The following is a 22,452-nucleotide window of genomic DNA, read 5'->3' as shown; positions in this document are numbered from 1 at the left end:
GCAACACAGAGATCATCGGAGGGAATATAGGTACTCGTGGGCTCAGGTACAAGGACTGCAGCTTTGGCAGCAGCCTCGTTCCCTGGCAGACCAACATGACCAGGAACCCACAGAAATATCACACTGGCTCCACCAAGAATGAGCAGTTGACAGTTTTCTTGGAACCACTGCACTAAGGGATGGGTGGTGTACAGCACACAGACTCTGAGGGGCACTGAGTGAGTCTGAACAGAGGACGCAATCGAAAAGGCTGTGTCGCCGGATGTACTCCGTGGCCTGATACTAAGCAAAGAGCTCGGCTGTAAATACTGAGGAGTGTGCCGGAAGCCAATATCAAAAGACACAGGTGCCAATAATGAAGGCACACCCAACACCACAGTCAGTCCGAGAGCCATATATGTACACAAAGGTACTATCACGAAGTTCCATGCGAAGGTTGTGAAACTGGAGGCAATAGACCGAAGCTGGAGTAGTGTCCTTAGGAACTGAATGGAGGCCAAGGTGAACATGGCCCACTGCACGAAGTCAACGTGGTGAAGGGCTTGCATCCACCGGGAAAGTTGCAGGTAGTGTGAAGTTAAGCCGAAGTGGACTCTAGGAGGTAACAGAGGAGGAGGACGAGCCCCATACTGATGATCAAAGTAACCATCAAAGAAGGACACATAGGATGGGTGGCCACGCACGGCAGACAAATGGAGTGCATACCTGCTGAGGAGAAAGTCACAGCGGACAGCAGCTTCAGCATACAGACTCTCAACCAGGCTGGTGTAAAAGGCACCAATGGCCAAACGGATGCCACGATGGTGGATGGTGTGGAGACGGCGTAAGATGGATGGGCATGTAGACACACAAAGAAAGCACACATAGAACAAGGGACTCGTACAGATGGAGGAGGGTGGTTTGATCGACATCCCATGAAATACAATTGAGGACACGTAGGACAAAGAGGAACCGCATACAGCGGGCTGCCAGGTAAGACACATGGGAGGACCAAGCTATCCAGCATGAGCCCCAGGAAATTCGTAGTTTCAACGAACGAAAGGACAACAGGCCCAAGATGTACAGATGGTGGGAGAAACCACTTCCGTCACCAGAAATTCATACAGACGGTTTTGTCAGTGGAAAAGCAAAAGCCACTGTTAATGCTACAGGAGTAAAGATGATCAAGACACTGCTGAAGACGCCGCTCAGTGAGATAGGTATGTGGAGAACTGCAGTAGATGGCAAAATCGTGAACAAAAAGGGAGCCGGAGATGCCCGGTAGGAGAAATGCCACGATAGGGTTAGTGGCGATAAAGAGGACGACACTCAGGACGGAACCCTGACGCACACCGTTTTCCTGGATAAAGGTGTTCGACAAGGCAGATACCACACACACCTTGAAAACATGATCTTGTAAAAATGCCTGAAGGAAACAGGGCAGGCGGCCACGAGGCCCCACATGTAAAGAGTATGGAGGATACCAGTTCTCCAACATCGAAAAACATGGGCATAGTCTGGGATTTCCACAGAAAAACATCATGACATGGGTGGGCAAAGTAATGAGATGGTCAACTGCAAAACGCTGTGCTCGAAATCCACACTGTGCAATCATCAGTAAATTGTGAGACTCGAGCCACCATACCAGCCGGACATGAATCATACGTTCCATCGCCTTGCAAACGCAGCTGGTAAGAGAGATGGGGCGGTGGCGAGAAGGAAGGTTTTTGTCCTTACTGGGCTTAGGTATGGGTACGACTATGGCTTCATGCCAGCGTCCAGATGTGTCCTCTGCCTAGGTGCTAGTTGTACGTGTGAAGCAGAAAGTGCTTGCCCGCAACAGAAAGGTACTGCTACATCTGAATGTGGGTGGCGTCCAACCCTGGGTCAGAGGATGAGGATGAGCCAAGAACATGATCGAGCTCCCTCGTAGTAAAACCAGCATTGTAGCGCTCACAATTCAGAGAAGAGAAGGGTATCACCCAAGCCTCCTCCACTCCTTTCCAATGGATGAAAGCAGGGTGGTAGTGGGGAGAGCTCAAAACTTCCACAAAATGGTGGCCCAAAGTGTTGGAGATAGCAATAGGGTCCACAATAACATCGTCTGCTAATGTGAGGATGGAAATGGGGGAATGGATCTTGGTCCCAGAGAGCCGTCAGAAGTTGGCTCACACGACAGAGGAATGTGTGGCGCTGTTAAAAGAAATAGTGAATAAAATCCAGCTAGCTCGTTTGCTATCCAAAAGAAAGTGACAACACTTTGCACGCATCTGTTTATAATGAATGCAGATTTCCATCATAAGATGACAAGTAAACATGTGGAGAGCACTTCTCCATGCGCAAATTGCTTCACGGCATGCCTCAGTCCACCAAGGGACTGGGACACGACATAGAAAAGAGGAAGTGCATGGAATTGAATGTTCTGCAGCAGTAAGAATAGCATTGGTGAGATAATCCACCTGGTCATCACAACTGGGGAAAGTTTGTTCTTTGAAGGTCGCCATGGAAGAGTAAAGCTGCCAGTCAGCCTTAGTAAGCTACCATTTTGGTGTCCACATACTGAGAGTATCCACAAACTGTGAGTACACAGGAAATGGCCGCTCGAGTAGGTGTCAGAAAGAACGGACCACTCAAGATGGCGGGTAAGCTGGGCATGAAAAAGATAGGTCCAAATGGGAATAGGTGTGCAAGGAGTCTGAAAGGAAAGTGGGTGCTCTGGTGTTAAGGCAGAAGAGGTTAAGCTAGTTAAGAAGGTCAGCCAAGAGGGCACCACTTCTCCGACAGGTCCTGGGAGTACCCCAAAGGGGATGATATGCATTGAAGTCACCGATTAGCAAAAATAGGGGAGGTAGCTGCCCAATAAGCTGAAGGAAGTCTACCCTGGTGACATTGAATGACGGAGGTACATAAATGGCACATTGGGAAAAAGTCAGGCAGGGATGGAGAAGGTGAACTGCAACAGCTTGAAGATGGGTAGTCAGGGAGATGGGCTGACTATGAATGTCATCCCATATGTGGAAGCTCAAAGCGGTCTTGAGGGCACAATTTTGTTTCCTGACGGCAGAGTACAAGGGGATGCTGTGATGCTAAAAGCAGGCCGTGAACATTCCATTGGAAGACAGTCTTGAGGAGGAAGAGATGTAGGGGTGTCAACTTGCGGCCGCCGAGTGACAGCCGGTGTAGAGTCGCTACTACAGGCCACAGAAGCAAGAGGATCCTGCTCCATGGGGTCCACAGAAGCATCGGCTTGCTTGTGCGGTTGGTCCATAGAGTCCAATGCAGAAAAATGGAAGGTGGTGCGCATTGGCAAGAATGAGGCCGGCCGGGTTAAGGTGCCACATGGAGACACCGTCAAACAGGATCTTCGAGTTGGCGAAGGAGAAGACCATTTGCCTTTGAGGGACTTCTTTGAGCCTTTCTGGTTAGAGGAAGACTCTGGTGTTGTTCGGCTGGAGGGACGGAGGAAATCTTCACGGGAATACTCCTCCTGTCCTTTCCTGCCTACTGGTTGTGTAACTGGTGGCTTCGCCCCTTGAGGTGAGAGTTTGACAGTTTGTTGCACAGCGGGATGGGGGAGAGGGGGGGGGGGGGGGGGGGGAATGGCGATGCTACCTTGACAGTGGGTGATGTCACAAACTCAGAGCTGAATTTGAGGTTACATGTCTGCGTGGCCATGTTCTTCATGGAGTGAGGGTAACAAGAACAGATGATGCCTGGTAACATACTCAGACTATGGGGGAGGATAGTTGCAGGAACGTTAACCAGCTTGTCACAGGCGAACAGTATCTGCAACTGAGCAGTGGATAACACTTTAATCAGAACTCAACCACTTTTCATTCTCAAAATTGCTGCTACTTCCCCAAACCAGTACTCCAGTTGACCAACAAAGATTAATGGCTTTGTAGACAAAAAGGAATTCCCATGAGCCCTAGAGCAAACTAAGTATAGGAGGAAGTATTCCTCCCCTTGTCTCTTAGTCCTATATTCCTCCCACAGCAAGCCATGCAAGGAAACACTGTGGTGGTCATATCTCCTGCTTTGTAGCAGGGGGAGGAGGCAGAGGAGGGGGAGGAGGACTGGCACACAGAAGGTGTGTAAACAATGAGCACCCACAGGCTGCCACAAGATTGTGTAAGAATGTTTAGCATCTAAAGGGAGTAGATGGAGTTCAGATGGAGGAGTTATTGTTTGTGTCTGAAGACTTTTTTCCTTAGAGTCCATTGGCAGCAATGACTGTTACTAAACACCCTGAAGCACTGTTGTACCAGATACCTTATCAGATACCTGAACATATACAACTGATTATGGAGGAGTTTATCAACCAGCAATTGGCTCGTGGGATAATAGAAGAGAGCATTACTTCATGCAGGACAGGAATTTCGGTCATGCCTAAAAAGTCTGCAGGTGGTTCAAAGTACAGGTTCTGCTGGGATTACCTGACCTTAATAGTAAGATGCTTATTTCAATAGGAAGGTGCATACACCATACCCAACATCACAGATATCATCAATAACTTGGAGCAGAACTGCTATTTCTTTACCATGGATTTAAGAAGCTGCTACAATCAGCTGGAGATGGTTCCAGAGGACCGACTGAACATAGCACTCTCTTCAGTACCCTAGGCCATTATCAGCATCGGAGGAGGCTGCCTGGGCTAAAAAATGCTCCTGTAATGAATCAGTGATTGTTGGCTGGAGTACTGAGTGGACTGAAGCCTCGATTTCTAGTCTACCTGAAGGATTCAATTGTGTTCTCAAAAGACATTGGGGAATATAGGGAACTGCTATGAGGTACACTTGTGATGAAAAGTATCCAGACACCTGGCTGAAAATGACTTACAAGTTCATGGTGCCCTCCATCGGTAATGCTGGAATTCAATATGGTGTTGGCTCACCTTTAGTCTTTATGACAGCTTCCACTCTTGCAGGCATAATTTCAATCAGGTGCTGGAAGATTTCTTGGGGAATGGCAGCCCATTCTTCGCAGAGTACAGCACTGAGGAGAGGTATTGATGTTGGTTGGTGAGGCCTGGCACAAAGTTGGCATTCCACAACAGCCAAATGTGTTCTATAGGATTCAAGTCAGGGCCCTATTCAGGCCAGTCCATTACAGGGATGTTATTGTCATGTAACCACTCCGCCACAGGCTGTGCATTACGAACAGGTTCATGATCGAGTAGAAAGATGCAATCACCATCCCCAAACTGCTCTTCAACAGTGGGAAGTAAGAAGGTGCTTAAAACATTAATGTAGGCCTGCGCTCTGATAGTGCCACGCAAAACAACAAGTGGTGCAAGCCACTTGCATGAAAAATACGACCACATCGTAACACCACTGCCTCCGAATTTTACTGTTGGCTCTACACACGCTGGCAGATGATTATCACCGGACATTCCCCATACCCACACCCTGCCATCAGATCACCACATTGTGTACTGTGATTCGTCACTCCACAGAATGTTTTTTCACTGTTCAATCATCCAATGTTTACGCTCCTTGCACCAAGCGAGGCATCGTTTGGCATTTACCAGCTTGGCATGTGGCTTATGAGTAGCCTCTTGACCATGAAATCCAAGTTTCCTCACCTCCCACCTAACTGTCACAGTACTTGCAGTGGATCCTGATGCAGTTTGGAATTCCTATATGATGGTCTCAATAGATGTCTGCCTATTACACATTACGACCCTCTTCAACTGACTGCGGTCTGTCAATCAACAGACAAGGTCAGCCTGTAGACTTTTGTGCTGTACGTGCCCCTTCATGTTTCCACTTCACTATCATATCGGAAACAGTGGACCTAGGGATTTTTAGGAGTGTGAAATCTCATGTACAAATGTATGACAAGTGACACCCAATCACCTGACCACATTCGAAGTCCGTGAGTTACGCAGAGGCCCATTCCCCTCTCTCACGATGTCTAATGACTAATGAGGTCGTTGATATGAAGTACCTGGCAGTAGGTGGCAGCACAATGCACCTAATATGTTTTTGGGGGTTGTACGGATACTTTTACTCAAATAGTTTATTTAAGAGGTAGCAGGTTGCACACCTGACGTTAATTACAGAAAAGTGTCATTTTGTTTTGGAGGAAGTAGGCTGCTTGGGGCATTTGATCAGCAAAGATAGAGAAAGAATGGAGCCAAGAGTGGTATGAACAGTGCAAGATTTCCCATTTCTCGACTAGTGAAGAGCTATCATAATTTTTGATATTAACTACACTACTGGCCATTAAAATTGCTACACCAAGAAGAAAAGCAGATGTTAAATGGGGGTTCATTGGACAAATATATTATACTAGAACTGAAATGTGATTACATTTTCACGCAATTTGGGTGCATAGATCCTGAGAAATCAGTACCCAGAACAACCACCTCTGGCCGTAATAACGGCCTTGATACACCTGGGCATTGAGTCAAACAGAGCTTGGATGGTGTGTACAGGTACAGCTGCCCATACAGCTTCAACACGATACCACAGCTCATCAAGAGTAGTGACTGGCGTACTGTGATGAGCCAGTTGCTCGGCCACCACTGACCAGACGTTTTCAATTGGTGAGAGATCTGAAGAATATGCTGGCCAGGTCAGCAGTCGAACATTTTCTGTATCCAGAAAGGCCCGTACAGGACCTGCAACATGCGGTCGTGCATTATCCTGCTGAAATGTAGGGTTTCGCAGGGATCGAATGAAGGGTAGAGCCACGGGTCGTAGCACATCTGAAATGTAACGTCCACTGTTCAAAGTGCCGTTAATGTGAACAAGAGGTGACCAAGACATGTAACCAACGGCACCCCATACCATCACGCTGGGTGATACGCCAGTATGGCGATGACGAATACATGCTTCCAATGTGCGTTAACCGCAATGTCGCCAAACACGGATGCGACCATCATGATGCTGTAAACAGAACCTGGATTCATCCAAAAAAATGACGTTTTGCCATTCATGCACCCAGGTTCGTCCTTGAGTACACCATCGCAGGTGCTCCTGTCTGTGATGCAGTGTCAAGGGTAACCGCAGCCATGGTCTCCGAGCTGATAGTCCATGCTGCTGCAAACGTCGTCGAACTATTCATGCAGATGGTTGTTGTCTTGCAAATGTCCCATGATGCGTTACAGCTATGTGGATAAGATGCCTGTCATCTCGACTGCTAGTGATACTAGGCCATTGGGATCCAGCACGGCATTCTGTACTACCCTCCTGAACCCACTGATTCCATATTCTGCTAACTGTCATTGGATCTCGACCAACGCGAGCAGCAATGTCGCAATACGATAAACTGCAATCATGATAGGCTACAATCCGACCTTTATTAAAATCAGAAACATGATGATACGCATTTCCCCTCCTTACTCGAGGCATCACAACAACGTTTCACCAGGCAACGCTGGTCAACTGCTGTTTGTGCATGAGAAATCGGTTGGAAACTTTCCTCATGTCAGCACGTTGTAGGTGTCACCACCAGTGCCAACCTTGTGTGAATGCTCTGAGAAGCTAATCATTCGCATATCACAGCATCTTCTTCCTGTCAGTTAAATTTTGCGTCTGTAGCACGTCGTCTTCATGGTGTAGCAATTTTAATGGCCAGTAGTGTATTACAGGAGACTACTCGCACAGCTGATGAAGAAAGGCTCATAAAATTCGGGCAGAGAGGAGTTTCAGGGCACGTTAGAAGTTTAAACATCCAGTTTTAATGTTTCTGGATTTTCAGGAGTTGATCTTGGGATATCTAAACATACTTTGCGATGCGTTGTGACTCAAGAAAGAAACAGAGCAGAAAAAAAAAGACTATTCTACCACAGAGAAAGATACACATGGAGTCACATATTTTTAGTGTTATCTTTGTGGGAAGGAATTTAAAGTGATGATCGACCCGGTACATGGAAATGGTTATTAGGGTTAAAAGACCTGACCAGCAGACTAGTAAGATGGGTGTTAAGATTCACTCAGGTTGACTATTAAGTGGTGTACATGCCAGGGAAGAAATACAGAAATGTAGATGCTTTGGACAGAAAGGCAGCAATAGCGTAAGTACTGGGTCATGGCCTCAATGGCAAGTAGCACAAAATGCTGACAGTGACTGCAAGATATAAAAAAAACAACCACATTTCAGCATGTGAGAGAGTGTTGTGTAAGCTAATTAGGTCAGGGTCACAGGTACCAGTGCCAGCAAGTTGAAGGAAATCCTGAGAGGCACATGATCATATGTCTGGTCATAGAGTCCGAAGAGCAATGAACCAAATGGTGGTTGAGAGATATTGGTGGAACAGAAGACAGGGATATGTGGAGCAGTACGAGAGAAATTGTATGCACTATGCACAGCACGTGGGCTTGAGTTATAAACAAATAGTAACACAGAGACTGCCAAGTGTCAGTGCTGTACGGAATGATTGCTGTGGATGTGTTGAGCCCATTTGACTGGTCTGTAGAAGGTAAGCATTTTGTGCTGACACTGATGGATTATGTTTTGTGTTCCATTCCTCAGTTTATAAAAACAGAACCCTAGTAGAATCAATTTGTTGTCTGCCTGTCTGGATCTCTTTTGCTTGGAAACAGGCAGACATATCAAGCTGAAATTTATATCACATATTACAATGACTTGACTGTGCGAAAAAGCTAAGCTAAGTCACTACTCAAAACATAAAGCCATTTATGTAACATATTTTGATGCTTCGCAAACTGACTCATCAAAACCTATAGGGTACATTCCACTGACCTAGAATCATGTAATTTGGCAAAATCTAGGTTTCACAGTACAAGTGAAGGAACAGAAAGTGGTACGGATTCCAATAGTCTGGATTCATAAAGCATGAAAGTGATTGAATGAGGAGAATTTTAGCATGACTAGTTATGAGAAATATATTCCCTCAAGTTTAAGAGGATATGAGGCCACAGGACGAGCCATCAGCATTTTTAAAGAGAACTGCAGGATGTAGAAGTATAAAGGCATGATGCGATGTGGGTTACGAAAGTAGTAATAGAATATTAAATAGGGTAGGAATAAACAACTTGGTAGCATGAGAGAAGTCTAGTAAGATTTATAGCTTAAATGCGGTCTCTGAACCTTGTGGGTTACACTGTGAGACACTCTTAAGCCTGTCTCGGAGTTATGTTCACCATATGTTTGCTAGATGGCGTGCTTGACTGCCAGCTAGCAGGGAGGGGTGACTGCTACTTCACATGAAGTAAAATTCAGTGAGGAAGCCATCAGCCTTGCTCGACTTTGTGAATGGCAAGGCGCACAAGGTAGGCAGCCAGTCTGAAATTCTCTCTAACGATTTTAAAGGAACTATTTGCTTATTTTATAGCTTCAATCATCAGCTTCATGATGAACTGCCTATCACTTTGTTAATGATCATAGTTTAACTGATATTTAGAGATTAGACAAACTACTGTGAGGAATTCTTTCCTGTGTATGAAAGGTAGCCAACATATTGGATTTTTCTTTAAACTATGAAGGATATCATTGTGCAACTCTAATCTCCAGAAAATGGATTGTATGTTAAGCACTCCATTTTGAATGTCTGCACAGGCAAAATGTCAGAATGAAATATTTAAAACATTTCTCATATTTCATAAACAATTTGAGATGCCTAAACAAGATTTTGGCAAATTATACCAAGCAAATAAAGTGTTTTGTCATATGATTATAAACTAGCTGCGAGTTTTGTAGCAATCTAAATTAAGTTACATGTTTATTTTCATACAAAGAATTGGCCTCTTTCGTAAATTATTGGTCTGTCTTGCCCTTAGCTGCTAGCTTAATAACACATTGTCTCACAATTCTGTCAATTTCACCTGCATTACAATGTTAGTTATATGAATATTTGTAAACTATATAAAAACAGCATATTTTAACATGGCAACTAGGAAAGTTACATATTACTCAAAACACATCACTTATGTTCTCAACGAGAGAGAGAGAGAGAGAGAGAGAGAGAGAGAGAGAGAGAGAGAGAGAGAGAGAGAGAGAGAGAGTTGGGGGAGGGGGGGGGGGGCAAAAGTTAGTGAAAATAAATTGCCACTTATGCTGAAAGTTTGGCGAAATCCTACAGCCCAATGTATTTTTAATGATGAATAATTGGGACTGAAATTTGGCAAAGGATTTTATTTTTGTATCTCAATTTTCTGAGTAATGTGGTAACATTTCAATGTGAAAAACCCCGTGAACTACCTGTTAAGGTATCATATCTTTTATGAACTAAAAGTTGTTTGTGGTAAAAAGCAGTACAATCCTCCACACCTGTATAGGGAAAGTACCTGAAAGGTGGTACATTATTTGGAGTTACTCATTATTATATTTCCCAGAGAATTAAGAGGAAGAAATAAAATCCTGTGGCCAGTTTTAGATCTTAAGCCTCATTATTAAAAATACACTGGGTTATATAATCCCACCAAAATCTCAACAGAAACAGCAATTTACTTTCTCTGCAGTTCTTACTTTTCCCCTTCATGGACACAATCAGAAGTGCATTGTGAATAATGCGGAACTTATATTGTTGCTATGTCAAAATTTACCACCTTTGCCAAAACAAAGGAGAGTTTACAAATATTCAGCTCACTGACATTCTAACACAGCTGAAATTGCAGCAGTCCTGAAACAGTGTATAATTAAAACAGCAACTGAGGGCAAGACAGGTCAATAGTTTATGAAAAACCCATTCTCTGTATAAAAATAAATGTGTAACCACTTCACTTATATTGTTACAAAACCCACAATAAGTCTAATTTCACCACTCATCGATAGCCCTTAAAAATTACATTGCACAGGAAAAAATCTGTAGTTGCTTCAACATCACAGAAAATGTGGAAGTTTTGCATATTAACCATATGGCAAAATACTCTCCTCTTTGCATGCTATCATTTGCCAAACTCTCAAACCCTTTAAGAAACATGAGGAGTGTTTTGAATATTTCATTCTAGCTTTTTTTGCTGGCTTGCAACTTCAAGATGGAGCTATTTGCATACAACCAATTTTCTCCAGATTGATGATGCACACTGATATCCTTCAAATTCAATATGTTAGCTAAATTTAATATGCAGTAACATATAATTTAACATGCATCAAATACAAATTCATAGCATTTCTTATTTTCCAATACAAATTTTAAGATTTTGTTGCAGTAGTTTACCTAAGCTCTAAATATAACAATATCTACCACCATTAATGATATGATAGGCAGTTCATTACGAGGCTAATGAGTGAAGCTATAAGGTTTTTTTACCGAACAGTTGTTTTAAAACTGAGAAAGTTTCCAGACCAGCCAGTTGATGCGTGACATTCTGTTTTGTCTCGAGGGTTAACTATTAGCATTCTCAGAGTTCCCACCTTCCAGGCTGTGATGTCAGATGCTACCACAGCAGTTAGCATTCAGGGAACCTTACAAGGAAAATAGCACTGGAGCTATCATGAAAAATGTGCTTAACTACCTGCAGGACAGCAGGCTAGCAGATGACTGAGCCTGCTAGGGAGGTGTCGTGTGAGCCGGCAAGTTAGCTTACAGCACATCTTACGCTGTGTGGGATGGCCTTTATGACAAAGTTGTGCTGCAAATTTGATATGCTGTAGCAGATTGGTCTTACATTAGACCCAGGAGGGAGGGGGGGGGGGGGCTGAGTCTTTTTGGGGAAGGGGGATGGTATAGTGCAGTGCTGCAACAATTTTATGAGCAAGTCTGTGGAAAAATGTGGTGGAGTACTGCAGCAGCTGCTTGTAGTATGTGGTCATTTCAGTTATAGCGAAAAAGCTCTACACTTTTTGCGAGACAGGCCAAGCTCACTTGGCAAAACCTAATAGTTTAATGATAATGCAGAACAAAGGCAAGGGGATTCCTCCACCAGGGTGTTCCAGTAGTTTTGCCAAGACCGTGACTAGAAGTAATGCATTTGTGTAACAGTTGTGCTATTATCTTGAATAAATAGCTGTCATTTCAGTAGCAGTGTCATTCGCAGCTAAGAAGTTCTACCAGAACATGGGAGGGCAACACCAGACAAGGAGACCACATAGAGCCACCACAAGCAATCATGAGTTCCGGTCTTCACTGCAGTAGCTGCTTTCTGCATTGAGTCCACTTTCTGGACTTAGTGCCACAGTGCAGTAGATCATACCGAGCTTACTAGCAACAAACTGGACTCCTGCCCAGGGGAGCAGTCTTCCGCCATTGTGGTGTGTGTGACACTGTGCTGCAAGCCAGCAGCCACTGGGATGCAGTCATTCATCACAGAGCTGGTTACCAAATCAAGATTCCTGACCAACTTCACGTGTCGCTGATGCAACGTGTTTGTGGCACGACTTTCAAAACAGAGTTACATGTCGCACACTGACCGCAGGCGCCAGCAAACGTGAGCACGCAATTTGCAGCCAGCTTGCTGTTATCAGCCACCCTGCTTTCTACATGTGGAATGGGGGTGCGGTCAGTACCCTGCACCGATGTAGCACAAATGCCTGAATAAAAAAGTGTTACTTTCAATAGCAGAGTCTCTTGGCTTTCACTGGCCCCCTATTCCACCTCAACCCTCCACCATCTGCCATCTTGCATTGAAGCCACCTCTCAGCCCTCAAGATTGGCTATGCTACTATAACATCCCAAATAATACTTATCACTCAATTTTACATCATCTGCATCTTCGTCCTATTCTATATACTGTTACAGATATGAAAAAAAAGGTGAAGTTTTGAGTTTGTTAATTTAGTTTTGCAGGGTATCTTTAAGTAATATATTTCCAAAAAACAAATACATAAAGACGGAAAGAATCACAGGAAGAATAATCTTACATTTCAGACTTACAGCATGTGCACAAGAATGTGTCTAACATACTGCTGCCCACACACACTTCAGTCTGTAAAACAAGTGACATTTCACACACAATTATTTAAGATGAAAGTGACCGATGTATGTATGGTAATCACATGTGCATAGACTACAGGAACAGCTAAAAAAAGTAACTAAGATTGGGTGCTGACTGCACAGGGTAAACATCAGCAAACACAGACATGCACTGTATGCAGCTAACCAATATCTAATGGTTCAGAGGAAAGTACGGAATTGGCAAAGACTATCTCCAAGATTATATGTGCTCTGAGCACAGAGGGTATAGAGAGAGAGATATGGCATGAAACTTCCTTGCAAATTAAAACTTTGTGCCAAATCAAGACTTGAACTTGGGACCTTTGCCTTTCGCGGGCAAGTGCTCTATCGACTGAGCTACCGAAACATGACATGACGCGTCCTCACAGCTTCATTTCCACCAGTATCTCCTCTCCTACCTTCCGAACTTCACGGAAGTTCTCCTGGGAAACTTGCAGGACCAGCACTCCTGGAAGAAAGGATATTGCAGAGACCTAGCTTAGTCACAGCCTGAGGGATGTTTCCAGAATGAAGTTTTCACTCTGCAGCAGAGTGGGCACTGATATGAAACTTCCTGACAGATTGAAACTGTATGCTGGACCAAGACTAATTATGGTTCTTTTCTGGAAGTTAAGCTATGAAGTCCGAGTCCCAGTCCAGGACACAGTTTTAATCTGCCTGGAAGATTCTTATCAGTGCACACTCCACTGCACAGTGAAAGTTCCATTCTAGCTACAGTGTGAATTTCATTACTATCACAATTTATCAGTTCTACCAATGTAAACCAAACAATGCATAAAATATTAACTAGAAACAATGAGTAAAATGTATAATTGCATAAATACAAAGAATGCGTTAAATTGCTTGTGCGTCAGCATGATACACTGGCTATTCACATAAAAGATTAGTAGTTTTCCAAATATGTACTATGACACAGATCTTTATGATCCTGCTGCAGCTAACTGTAGATTTCAAGTTGCTGAAATATGTTCATTATCTTATAGTTTTTAGCTATATGCAGTAATTCCCTAAAACATTCCCAGATTGAAGCACATGTGTCACCACCTTTTGAGTTTTCATTTTATGTTCTTCTGCCATGTTTTTTAAACTTAGCACTGAGCAAGCATCCAGTTTGTTCTATGCAGTTCTCAGTATGTGTCTCATGATTGATTCTGTACATTCCTTATTTCATAAGTTGTTCACTTTTCACACTTTATGCCACATACTAAATTGAAGATTAATTTTGGTTTGAAAGCTAATTCCCATCATGGTCAATTTTGCTTTGAAAGCTACTTCCCATCATGGTACCCTTAAATACTCACCCAATTCTGCAATGTAAATTGCCCAAGAAATCTAGATGTGTGTCACTTGTTTTACAAGATAATATAGGCATCAGCAGCCGTATGGTAAACACATGTTTGTGCACACTATCTAAGCTTTAGAAGAAAGATTATTTTTCTTTTCAATGACAGAGGGTTCTTTATTTTGTCTTTCCCACTTTTATACTTGTCTGCTCCTTTATGTTCTCGACATTTACATATTTGTTTTTAGTTGCCTCTTGATAATTGCATTTCTACCAAAAATGGCTGACAGTAGATTTTTTTTTTAAGTCATGGTGAAATGTATTCCTACAAGAAATTGAGCTAGCCTGTGACACTGTCAAATGATATAATTGGTGGTGCACTGCATATATCTGTGTTTCAATCCTAGTCTCACCCACATATAACTCTTAGATTTCTGATTATGGGGACATTTAAAGACAAAAGGTGTGCTATAAAAAATACATGGCAGTCACAGATCGTGTGGTGACTACTTTCTCTAATGACTAATTTCAATTTATACAATATCAGATTAATCTTAAAAAAATCTGAACGGGCAGAGGTTCAACACAGTGCATCATAGCAGAATGAACAGGAAATAAAGTACACTGTGGAAACTTACCAAGGTAGGAAAACATGTCATACACAGGTATGCAGTCAAGTATCTTAGCCAACAGACCACGTGAAACTGAATCATTACGGTAGCTGTGCCATTCAGGGAGACAACTTGGCCACTGAGTGGCACTAGATTGCAGGAACAACTAAGGTCATATGTGCTCATGTCAGAACTGTAGAACATGAAGATGAAAAAGGAGTTAAATGCGACTATACATTAATCCCAATTGACGGAATGAAAGACAGGTAAAAACATCGCCTTTCTCTTGGAGAAAGGGCCTTAAAATACACCAAAAGAACAACAAAGATCCAGAACTAAAGATTAAATATCCTTCCCCTCACTGCTACAGTGGATAACAAGTAAAACGCGGTCGACAGCCCACGTGTCGTTCACTGAAACGGGCGATAACTCAGACGGCAACCATAAATTACAATGTAAGTGGTTGAAAAAAGGGCATTCTGCCAGGAAATAGTGAACTGTCAAAGGTTGATGACAATTAGCACAAATTAGTGGGGGATCACCACTTAAATGGCGGTGGCTAAAAAGACAGTGCCCAATATGTAACCTAGCTAAAATGATCTCCTCATGGAGAGAAGGTCGAGAGGAGGTTGTCCAAGCTGCTGGGAGAGACTGAATTCCCTGGAGTTTGTTCCCATGAAGTTAAGACAATTGGTGATTCCAAAGTGACACCACCTGCCTTAACAAATGGCACCATGAAGATGATCGAAAGGAATGAATGAACAAGCAGGTTGATGTACGAGGACTGTAGCCTTGGCAGCAGAATCAGTGGCCTTGTTTATCATCAGACCAATGTGACCAGGGACCCACATGTACATCACAGTGGTTCAATCAAGAGTGAGCAAGTGAAAGCTTTCCTGGACCCGTTGCACTAAGGCATGGACAATGTACAGCACACAGAAGCTCTGAAGGGCACACGTAATCTGAGTAGATGACAATTAGAAAGTCCGTTTTGCCGGATGTACCGCATGACCCGATACAGAGCAAAGAGCTCCACTGTAAATACTGAGCAGTGTTTTGGAATCTGATACCGAAAAACATCTGTGCCAGTGATGAAGGCACACCTGACACCACGATCAGTCCAAGAGCCATCAGTGTACACAAAGGTACTATCATGAAGTTCCGTGCGAAGGTCGAGAAACTTATGGTGATAGAGCAAGTCTGAAGTAGTGTCCTTATGAAGTGAATGAAGGCCAAGGTGAACATGGGCCACTGCACGAAGCCAAGGTGGTGATGGGTTCGCACCTTCTGGTAAAGTGGCAGGTAGCGTGAAGTTTATCTGCTGGAGCAATAGCTGAAAGTGCACCCCAGGAATTACAGAAGAGGGATACATCTGATACTGGCAATCAAAGAAGGTGGCAAAGGATGGGTGGACAGGCATGGCTGACAAACGGCATGCATATTGGCAGAGGAAAAAAAAATTACAGTGGTAAAACAACTGTAGTTCGGCAGCTTCTGCATAGAGAACTTCAACCGGGCTAGCGTAAAAGGCGCCAGAAGCTAAACTGATTCCACAGTGGTAGATTGTATCTAAACGGCGTAAGATGGATGGACGTGTGATGCATAAACGAAACACCCATAGTCTATTTTCCAACAGACAAGAGACTGGTAAAAATGGCGGAGGGAGGTCTGATCCGCTCCCCAGGAAGTATGTAGAGCATTGAGGGACTGCGTGCAGTAGACAGCCAGGTGAGGCATGTAGGAAGACCAATCAAGTTTCCTATCAAGCATGAGCCCCAGGAATATCATAGTTTCAGTAGACAGAAGGGCAACAGGGCCAAAATGTAAAGACAGTGGAAGAAACCAATTGCTTCGCTAGAGATTCATACAAATGGTTTTGCCAATGGAAAAGCAACAGCCATTGTCAATGCTCCACGAGTAAAGACAATAGAGACAACACAGTAGATGTTGCTTAAGGAGACAGATCCATGGAGAACTGCAATAGATGGCAAAATTGTAAATGGAAAGGGAGCCAGAGATGTCCTGTGGGAGACAGGCCATTATAGAGTTAACGGCAATAGCAAAGTTGACAACACTCAGGACGAAACCCTGAGGCACACCATTCTCCTAGATAAATGCATCGAACAAGGTAGAACCCACACCTACCTTGAAAACCCTGCCTTTTAAAAACTCCTGATGGGAACGGGGCATATGGCCTTGGAAGCCCCGTGTGTAGAGAAAATGTAGGATACCAGTCCTCCAGCAGGTGTCATAGACTTTCTTCAAATTGAAAAACATGGCCACAGCCTTGTATTGCCACAGAAACTTCATGACGTGGGTCGATGAAATGACGAGATGGTCAACTGCAGAATGGCGCGGTTGGAATCCACACTGTGCAGTGGTTAGTAAATTGTGAGATTCGAGCCATCATATCAGCTGGGCATGTATTACACCTTCCATCACATTGCAAACACAACTAGTGGGAAATGGCAGTAGCTAGAAGGAAGGTGTTTGTTCTTATAGGGCTTAGGTATGAGTATGACAGTGGCTTCATGCCAGTGTCTGGAAAACATGCCCTCTGCCCAGATGCGATTGTATGTTTGAAGCAGAAGCAACATCTGAATGTGAACATAGTCTGGCCCTGGGGCAGAGGATCGGGATTAAGTGAGAGCAAGATCTAGCTCCCTCATAGTAAAGGCGGCATGGTAGCACTCACGATTCTTAGGAGAGAAGGGCATTGCTCAGGCCTACTCCATTTGTTTTTATGGAGGAAGGCAGGGTAATGGTGGGTACAGCTCAAGTTCTCTACAAGACAGTGGCCCAAGGTGAGAGATAGCAATAGTGTCCACTATGACATCTGCTACAGTCAGGCCAGAAACTGCAGAATGGACCTTGGTCCCAGAGAGCCATTGGAGGATGGCCCACAAGATGGAATAGGGAGTGGAACTGTTAAAAAGTACCAGTGACTGAAATCCTGCTTGATTTTTTGCTATTCCTAAGAATGCCACGACACTGCACACACAACTGTTTATAACAAATGCATTTTTCCATTATAGGAAGACTGGTCAAAAGACGGGGGCGCATCTACGTGGCTGAATTGCGTCATGGCGTCCTCGGTCCACCAAGGGACTGGAACACGGCATGGTAAGGATGAAGTGCAGGGGATGGAATGTTCTGGGACAGTAAGGATAATGTTTGTAAGGTATTCTACCTCGTTGGCACAACTGGGGAAAAGTCATTCATCGAAGGTGGTTGAAAAGGAGTAAAGCCTCCGGCTGGCCTTAGAAAGCTGCCATTTGGGTTCAGACGTAGGTAGAGCAGACGTCAGTAGCAGAGAGCACACAGGAAAAGGTTGCTCAAGTACACGTCAGAGAGAAAGGATCACTCAAGACGATCTGCAAGCTGGGCAGTGCAAAATGAGAGGTCCACATGGGAACATGTGTGCATGGAGTCTGAAAGGAATGTGGGTGGTCCAGTGTTAAGGCAGATGAAGTCAAGTTGATTGAGGTGGTCAGCCAAGATGGCACCTCTCTGACAGTTTCAGGGAGCGTCCTAAAGGGAATGGTGCGTATTACAGTCACCAAGTAGCAAAAAGGGGGTGAGGGAGTTGCCCAATAATCTGGAGGAAATCGGCCATGGTGACACCAAATGACAGAAAAATGTAAATGGTACAAAGGGAAAAGGTGAACTGAGGAAGGAAAATGCAGAACACAACAGCTTGCAGTTGGATGTTCATGCAGTTGGCGTGACTACGAATGTCATGTTCCCGTACTCCAATCCCTATAGATTCTTTAATGACACAGTCCCTGTATTTGGACATCTGTGTCAGAACCTTTGTCTGGTCGTAATTCATTCTGCGTACCTCTGAGAGGCAATGTCCAGCAAGCACTGACCTGTTAGGCTGCTGAATTCTGGTGTGCCGCTGATGTTCTTGGCAACGATCTTTGATAGTACACACCGTTTGACTTACGTAAGTCAAGCCACATACGCAGGGAATCTGATAGACTCCCGATTTCCATAGTCCTAAATCATTCTTGGCATTACCAAGCAGTGCCTCTGTCTTAATTGGTGGCTGGAAGACAGTCTTCACTTGATGTTTTTAAAGAATTCAACCTATCTTTCCCAATAAAGTGCCACAGAACGGAATAAATGCTATGCTCCATCCTGCTCAGTTTCCTCTTCTGTTTCCTCCAGTTGTACAGTCAGTGTAGGACCTAGAGCTCTCCAAATTTTCTCTTCTGTGTAGCTGTTTTCTCCAGAAAACTGACCTCAGAAATTCAAGTTCTCTGTTAAGGCTCTCATTGTCAGATAGGGTACAGGCCCTGTGAACCAATGTTTTGAGGATGCTGTTCCTCTGCGCTGGATTGTGGCAGCTGCTTGCATGTAAGTAAAGGTCGGTGTGCGACTTCTTACGGTACACGCAGTGGAGTCCTATGTGCCATGTGTTCTTTTAACCAGGACATCCATAAAAGGGAGCACGCCATCCAATTAGGCTTCCATGGTAAACTTGATGTTCTGGTGCATGAAATTGAGATGTGTGAGGATACCATTCAGCTTGTTCAACCATGTGACCATATGAAAGTGTGTCGTCAACATAGAGGAAGAAACAGGCAGGTTACCACTGCGCTGAGTCCAGGACTTCCTGCTCGAAACGTTCCATGAACAAGTTGGTGATGACAAGTGAAAGTGGACTCTCCATGGCTACCCCTTCCTTCTGCTCTTAGTATCCACCATCAAAGAGACAGTATGTTGACGTCAGGATATGCCTAGAAAGGTTGGTCGTCTCTCTGTCAAATTTCTGACCCATAAGTTTCTAGGATTCCTGCAAAGGCACCCTCGAGAAGAGAGAGACAACATTGAAACTCACAAGGCTATCCAAATCACGAAGTCTGAAGTAGTTAAGATGCCTGACAAAATCCAATGAGTTGCTTATATGATGTGTACATTTACTGACATAAGGGCTAAGCATATACTTCATGTATTTTGCAAGTGAGTCAGCAACATTGGTGCACAAATGTACCCACTTGCAAAATACCTGACGGATAGGGGTAGGCCTTACGTCGGAAAATGTACACACCATATTTGCAACTTGGTAGATTTTGTCAGGCATATTAACAACTTCAGACTTCGTGATTTGGACATCCTTGTGAGTTTCGATGCTGTCTCTCTATGTATTTTTATAGTGTCAATTATAGCACTGACACAACCATCAAATTACATCTGAAGACATTGCTGTATTCCTTAACCATCGACAATAAGCTCACATTAAAAGCGTGTAAAATGCATCTCACCAAACCTAAGGGCTGCCAGTTATGTTTGCATGAGCTTGCGATTATGAAGGGCTGACATGTAGGAGTGAGAGGTAACCACATTCAGCACCTCTTGTAGTATCTACAAACAGATGGTTATTCTAGGACAAAATGGACTATATCACAACAAATGGTTTCAGATATTTGATCATAAAACTTATCTAGTTTTTGTCAGTGATGTCTCCTCTAACAATGTGGGACATTTATAAGTGCCAGTATCCACCATCAGTCTTACATTAATAAATTAGCGTGCCCTAAGGCAAAAAGTAGTTAAGATACTTGGTCATACACATCACCCACCCTCATAATGCCAAGTTCGACAGCCCAACCAAACTAATTGGCAAGCAAATTAAGTACATAGCCACATCATATATCACAATGGCATACTCACTGGTGCATGAGCTAATGATCTGAATGAGTTCTTCAGTGCTTCAGAAATCTGCATTTCTGTCACTAGACCAGCTTTTCCTTGACCTCCGATCATTTTAAATGCATTCCAAGTGTAACTTTTACTGTGTACAATTTTATCTGGAATTAAAATCAATCTCTAGTTTGACACAGAAAAATAGTAAATGTTAGTAGAAGTACACTAGAGTTACATTCAAAATAATAAAAATTTCAACAAGCAGCTGCTTAAACTCTAATAAGTGTTAAAGTCTAGATCAGCACCAGGAGTCAGTCATAGTGGTCTTTCTCCTCTATTCTTTGGTCAGTAACACGTCACTTTCAGTAGCCAATGAAAGGAAAGGAAAAAACTATATTTCTTGCACTAATTTCTCTTCTTTGCAGTTGATTCAACAAATGTGTCAAAGAGAAGCACTCTCAAAATGAAAGTTGTAGTAACACTCTTACCTGCAATGCAGTGCAACATCTAGATTAGGTTGGAAGGTGACTGATTACGAAGCCAACAAATGTGAGCTAACATGAAACTGTGCAACATTCACTGGTGAGTTCATGTAGGTATTCATCACTAATTATGTACATCTCACACCCCTGGGGATGGTTCTTTCGGTTATATTTTATAAGCAGAACATTTACTACCCTTACTCAAGTGAATATTTTGTTAATTCTTGAAAACACAGTCACTCTTTTCTGCATACATAGCAGATTTTGTTTCTACATTGACATGAAAAATATGACAATATTCCTTCATCTTAAACTACTAAACATATCACCTGCCCACTCCAGGTTGCCACAGGTTTCTTACTTTGAAATTTCCTTTCCCTGATTTCCAGACAGTTTTAGCAGTTTCCCTGACTAATTTTGAGCTATGAAGGGTAAGCGAACAGGTCAAGTTGACAAAAATGTAAGTATTTGTATATATGAATGTGTTATTAACTAATTTTCAATGAAGATATTTTAATGTCTCCTTTACAGGATTTATGATCTGAAGAGGAAGTAAACAGGTAAGATGTGTAAATAAAAGCTACTTACTAAAATTTGGTGCAAACTGCTTCTTGGAATGGCTAACTGTTGAGAACAGTGGTGAATTGGCTTCACTGGACTGTTAGCGTGCTCTCACTGGCTAGAGCAACAGTCTATACCAATCAACGAGAACAAGGATGTCCAGGTGATTTGATTTTCATTGTCAATCCTGTATCTTCAGATTTCCTTATCATTCTTATCATTATTGACATTTTAGGCACATTTCGCCAACCAAAAATTACACAAAGTCTTCAAACAGTCCCTGCATAGCATTCATTGTACTTTAAATGCACTTTCAAAATCTGGATGTGTTGGTCCATCCTGTATAGCTCCATTTTAACTGATAATACACACAAATGCCAATTGACAATGACAATCGGTAATCGCAATATCAACAGATGAAAGTTGCTTAAATTTCAGGTCTGGCAACCTAAAAAAACTGAAAGAGGTGCTCAATTTAAAACTTGCATTATTTATGGGACACCGTTTAATATACAACACTAGCTGATATAGTCCACTTCACTAGGGTTTTAGTTTTCTGTCAGTTTTATAAATGTAGTAATGGACAAAAAAACTACAGTGAAAGACCTATTTCTTTTTTTGTTTGGACAAATATCTTAGATATAAAGTCTTTTAACTGGATTAAACCTTTCCTCCTCAGATATTGCTGTTGCTCCAAATGATGTCATTTGCAAGCAAGTGTTCTAACCCGTATTTCATTTTATTCCCCCCCCCCCCCCCCCCCCCTTCACAAAGTCCTTTGATATCAGTGTTTTGCCTTTCGTATATTCAAAGAATTCAGCTGGAGGTAATTTTAGTGCTGATAATATAATTTTATCATTTGAGCAGCATATACTTTGTGTTACTCCTTTAATTTTTTTCGCCTTACAATGTTTACATAATTTATCAATTCTCCAAATTTCTATACTTTAATGTTCACTGCATTTTATAGTGACATCATAATGAAATGCCGCATTTATAAGACAGTGACATTCTTGCGAT

General features: G+C 43.0%; 1 protein-coding gene across 1 annotated transcript in view; it reads right to left on the bottom strand.

The window, feature by feature from the left end:
• LOC124555334 overlaps positions 1–22,452 on the bottom strand; it is a 212,215-nt gene that overhangs the window by 126,891 nt on the left and 62,872 nt on the right. Inside the window, exon 4 of the mRNA XM_047129212.1 lies at positions 20,417–20,553. Coding sequence (XP_046985168.1) covers positions 20,417–20,553 — 137 coding nt within the window. The remainder of the gene's footprint in view (positions 1–20,416; positions 20,554–22,452) is intronic.

The sequence above is a fragment of the Schistocerca americana genome, chromosome X (genome assembly GCF_021461395.2).
Source record: "Schistocerca americana isolate TAMUIC-IGC-003095 chromosome X, iqSchAmer2.1, whole genome shotgun sequence".
Taxonomy (NCBI): Eukaryota; Metazoa; Arthropoda; class Insecta; order Orthoptera; family Acrididae; genus Schistocerca; species Schistocerca americana.
This window is presented reverse-complemented; position numbering and strand designations above follow the sequence as displayed.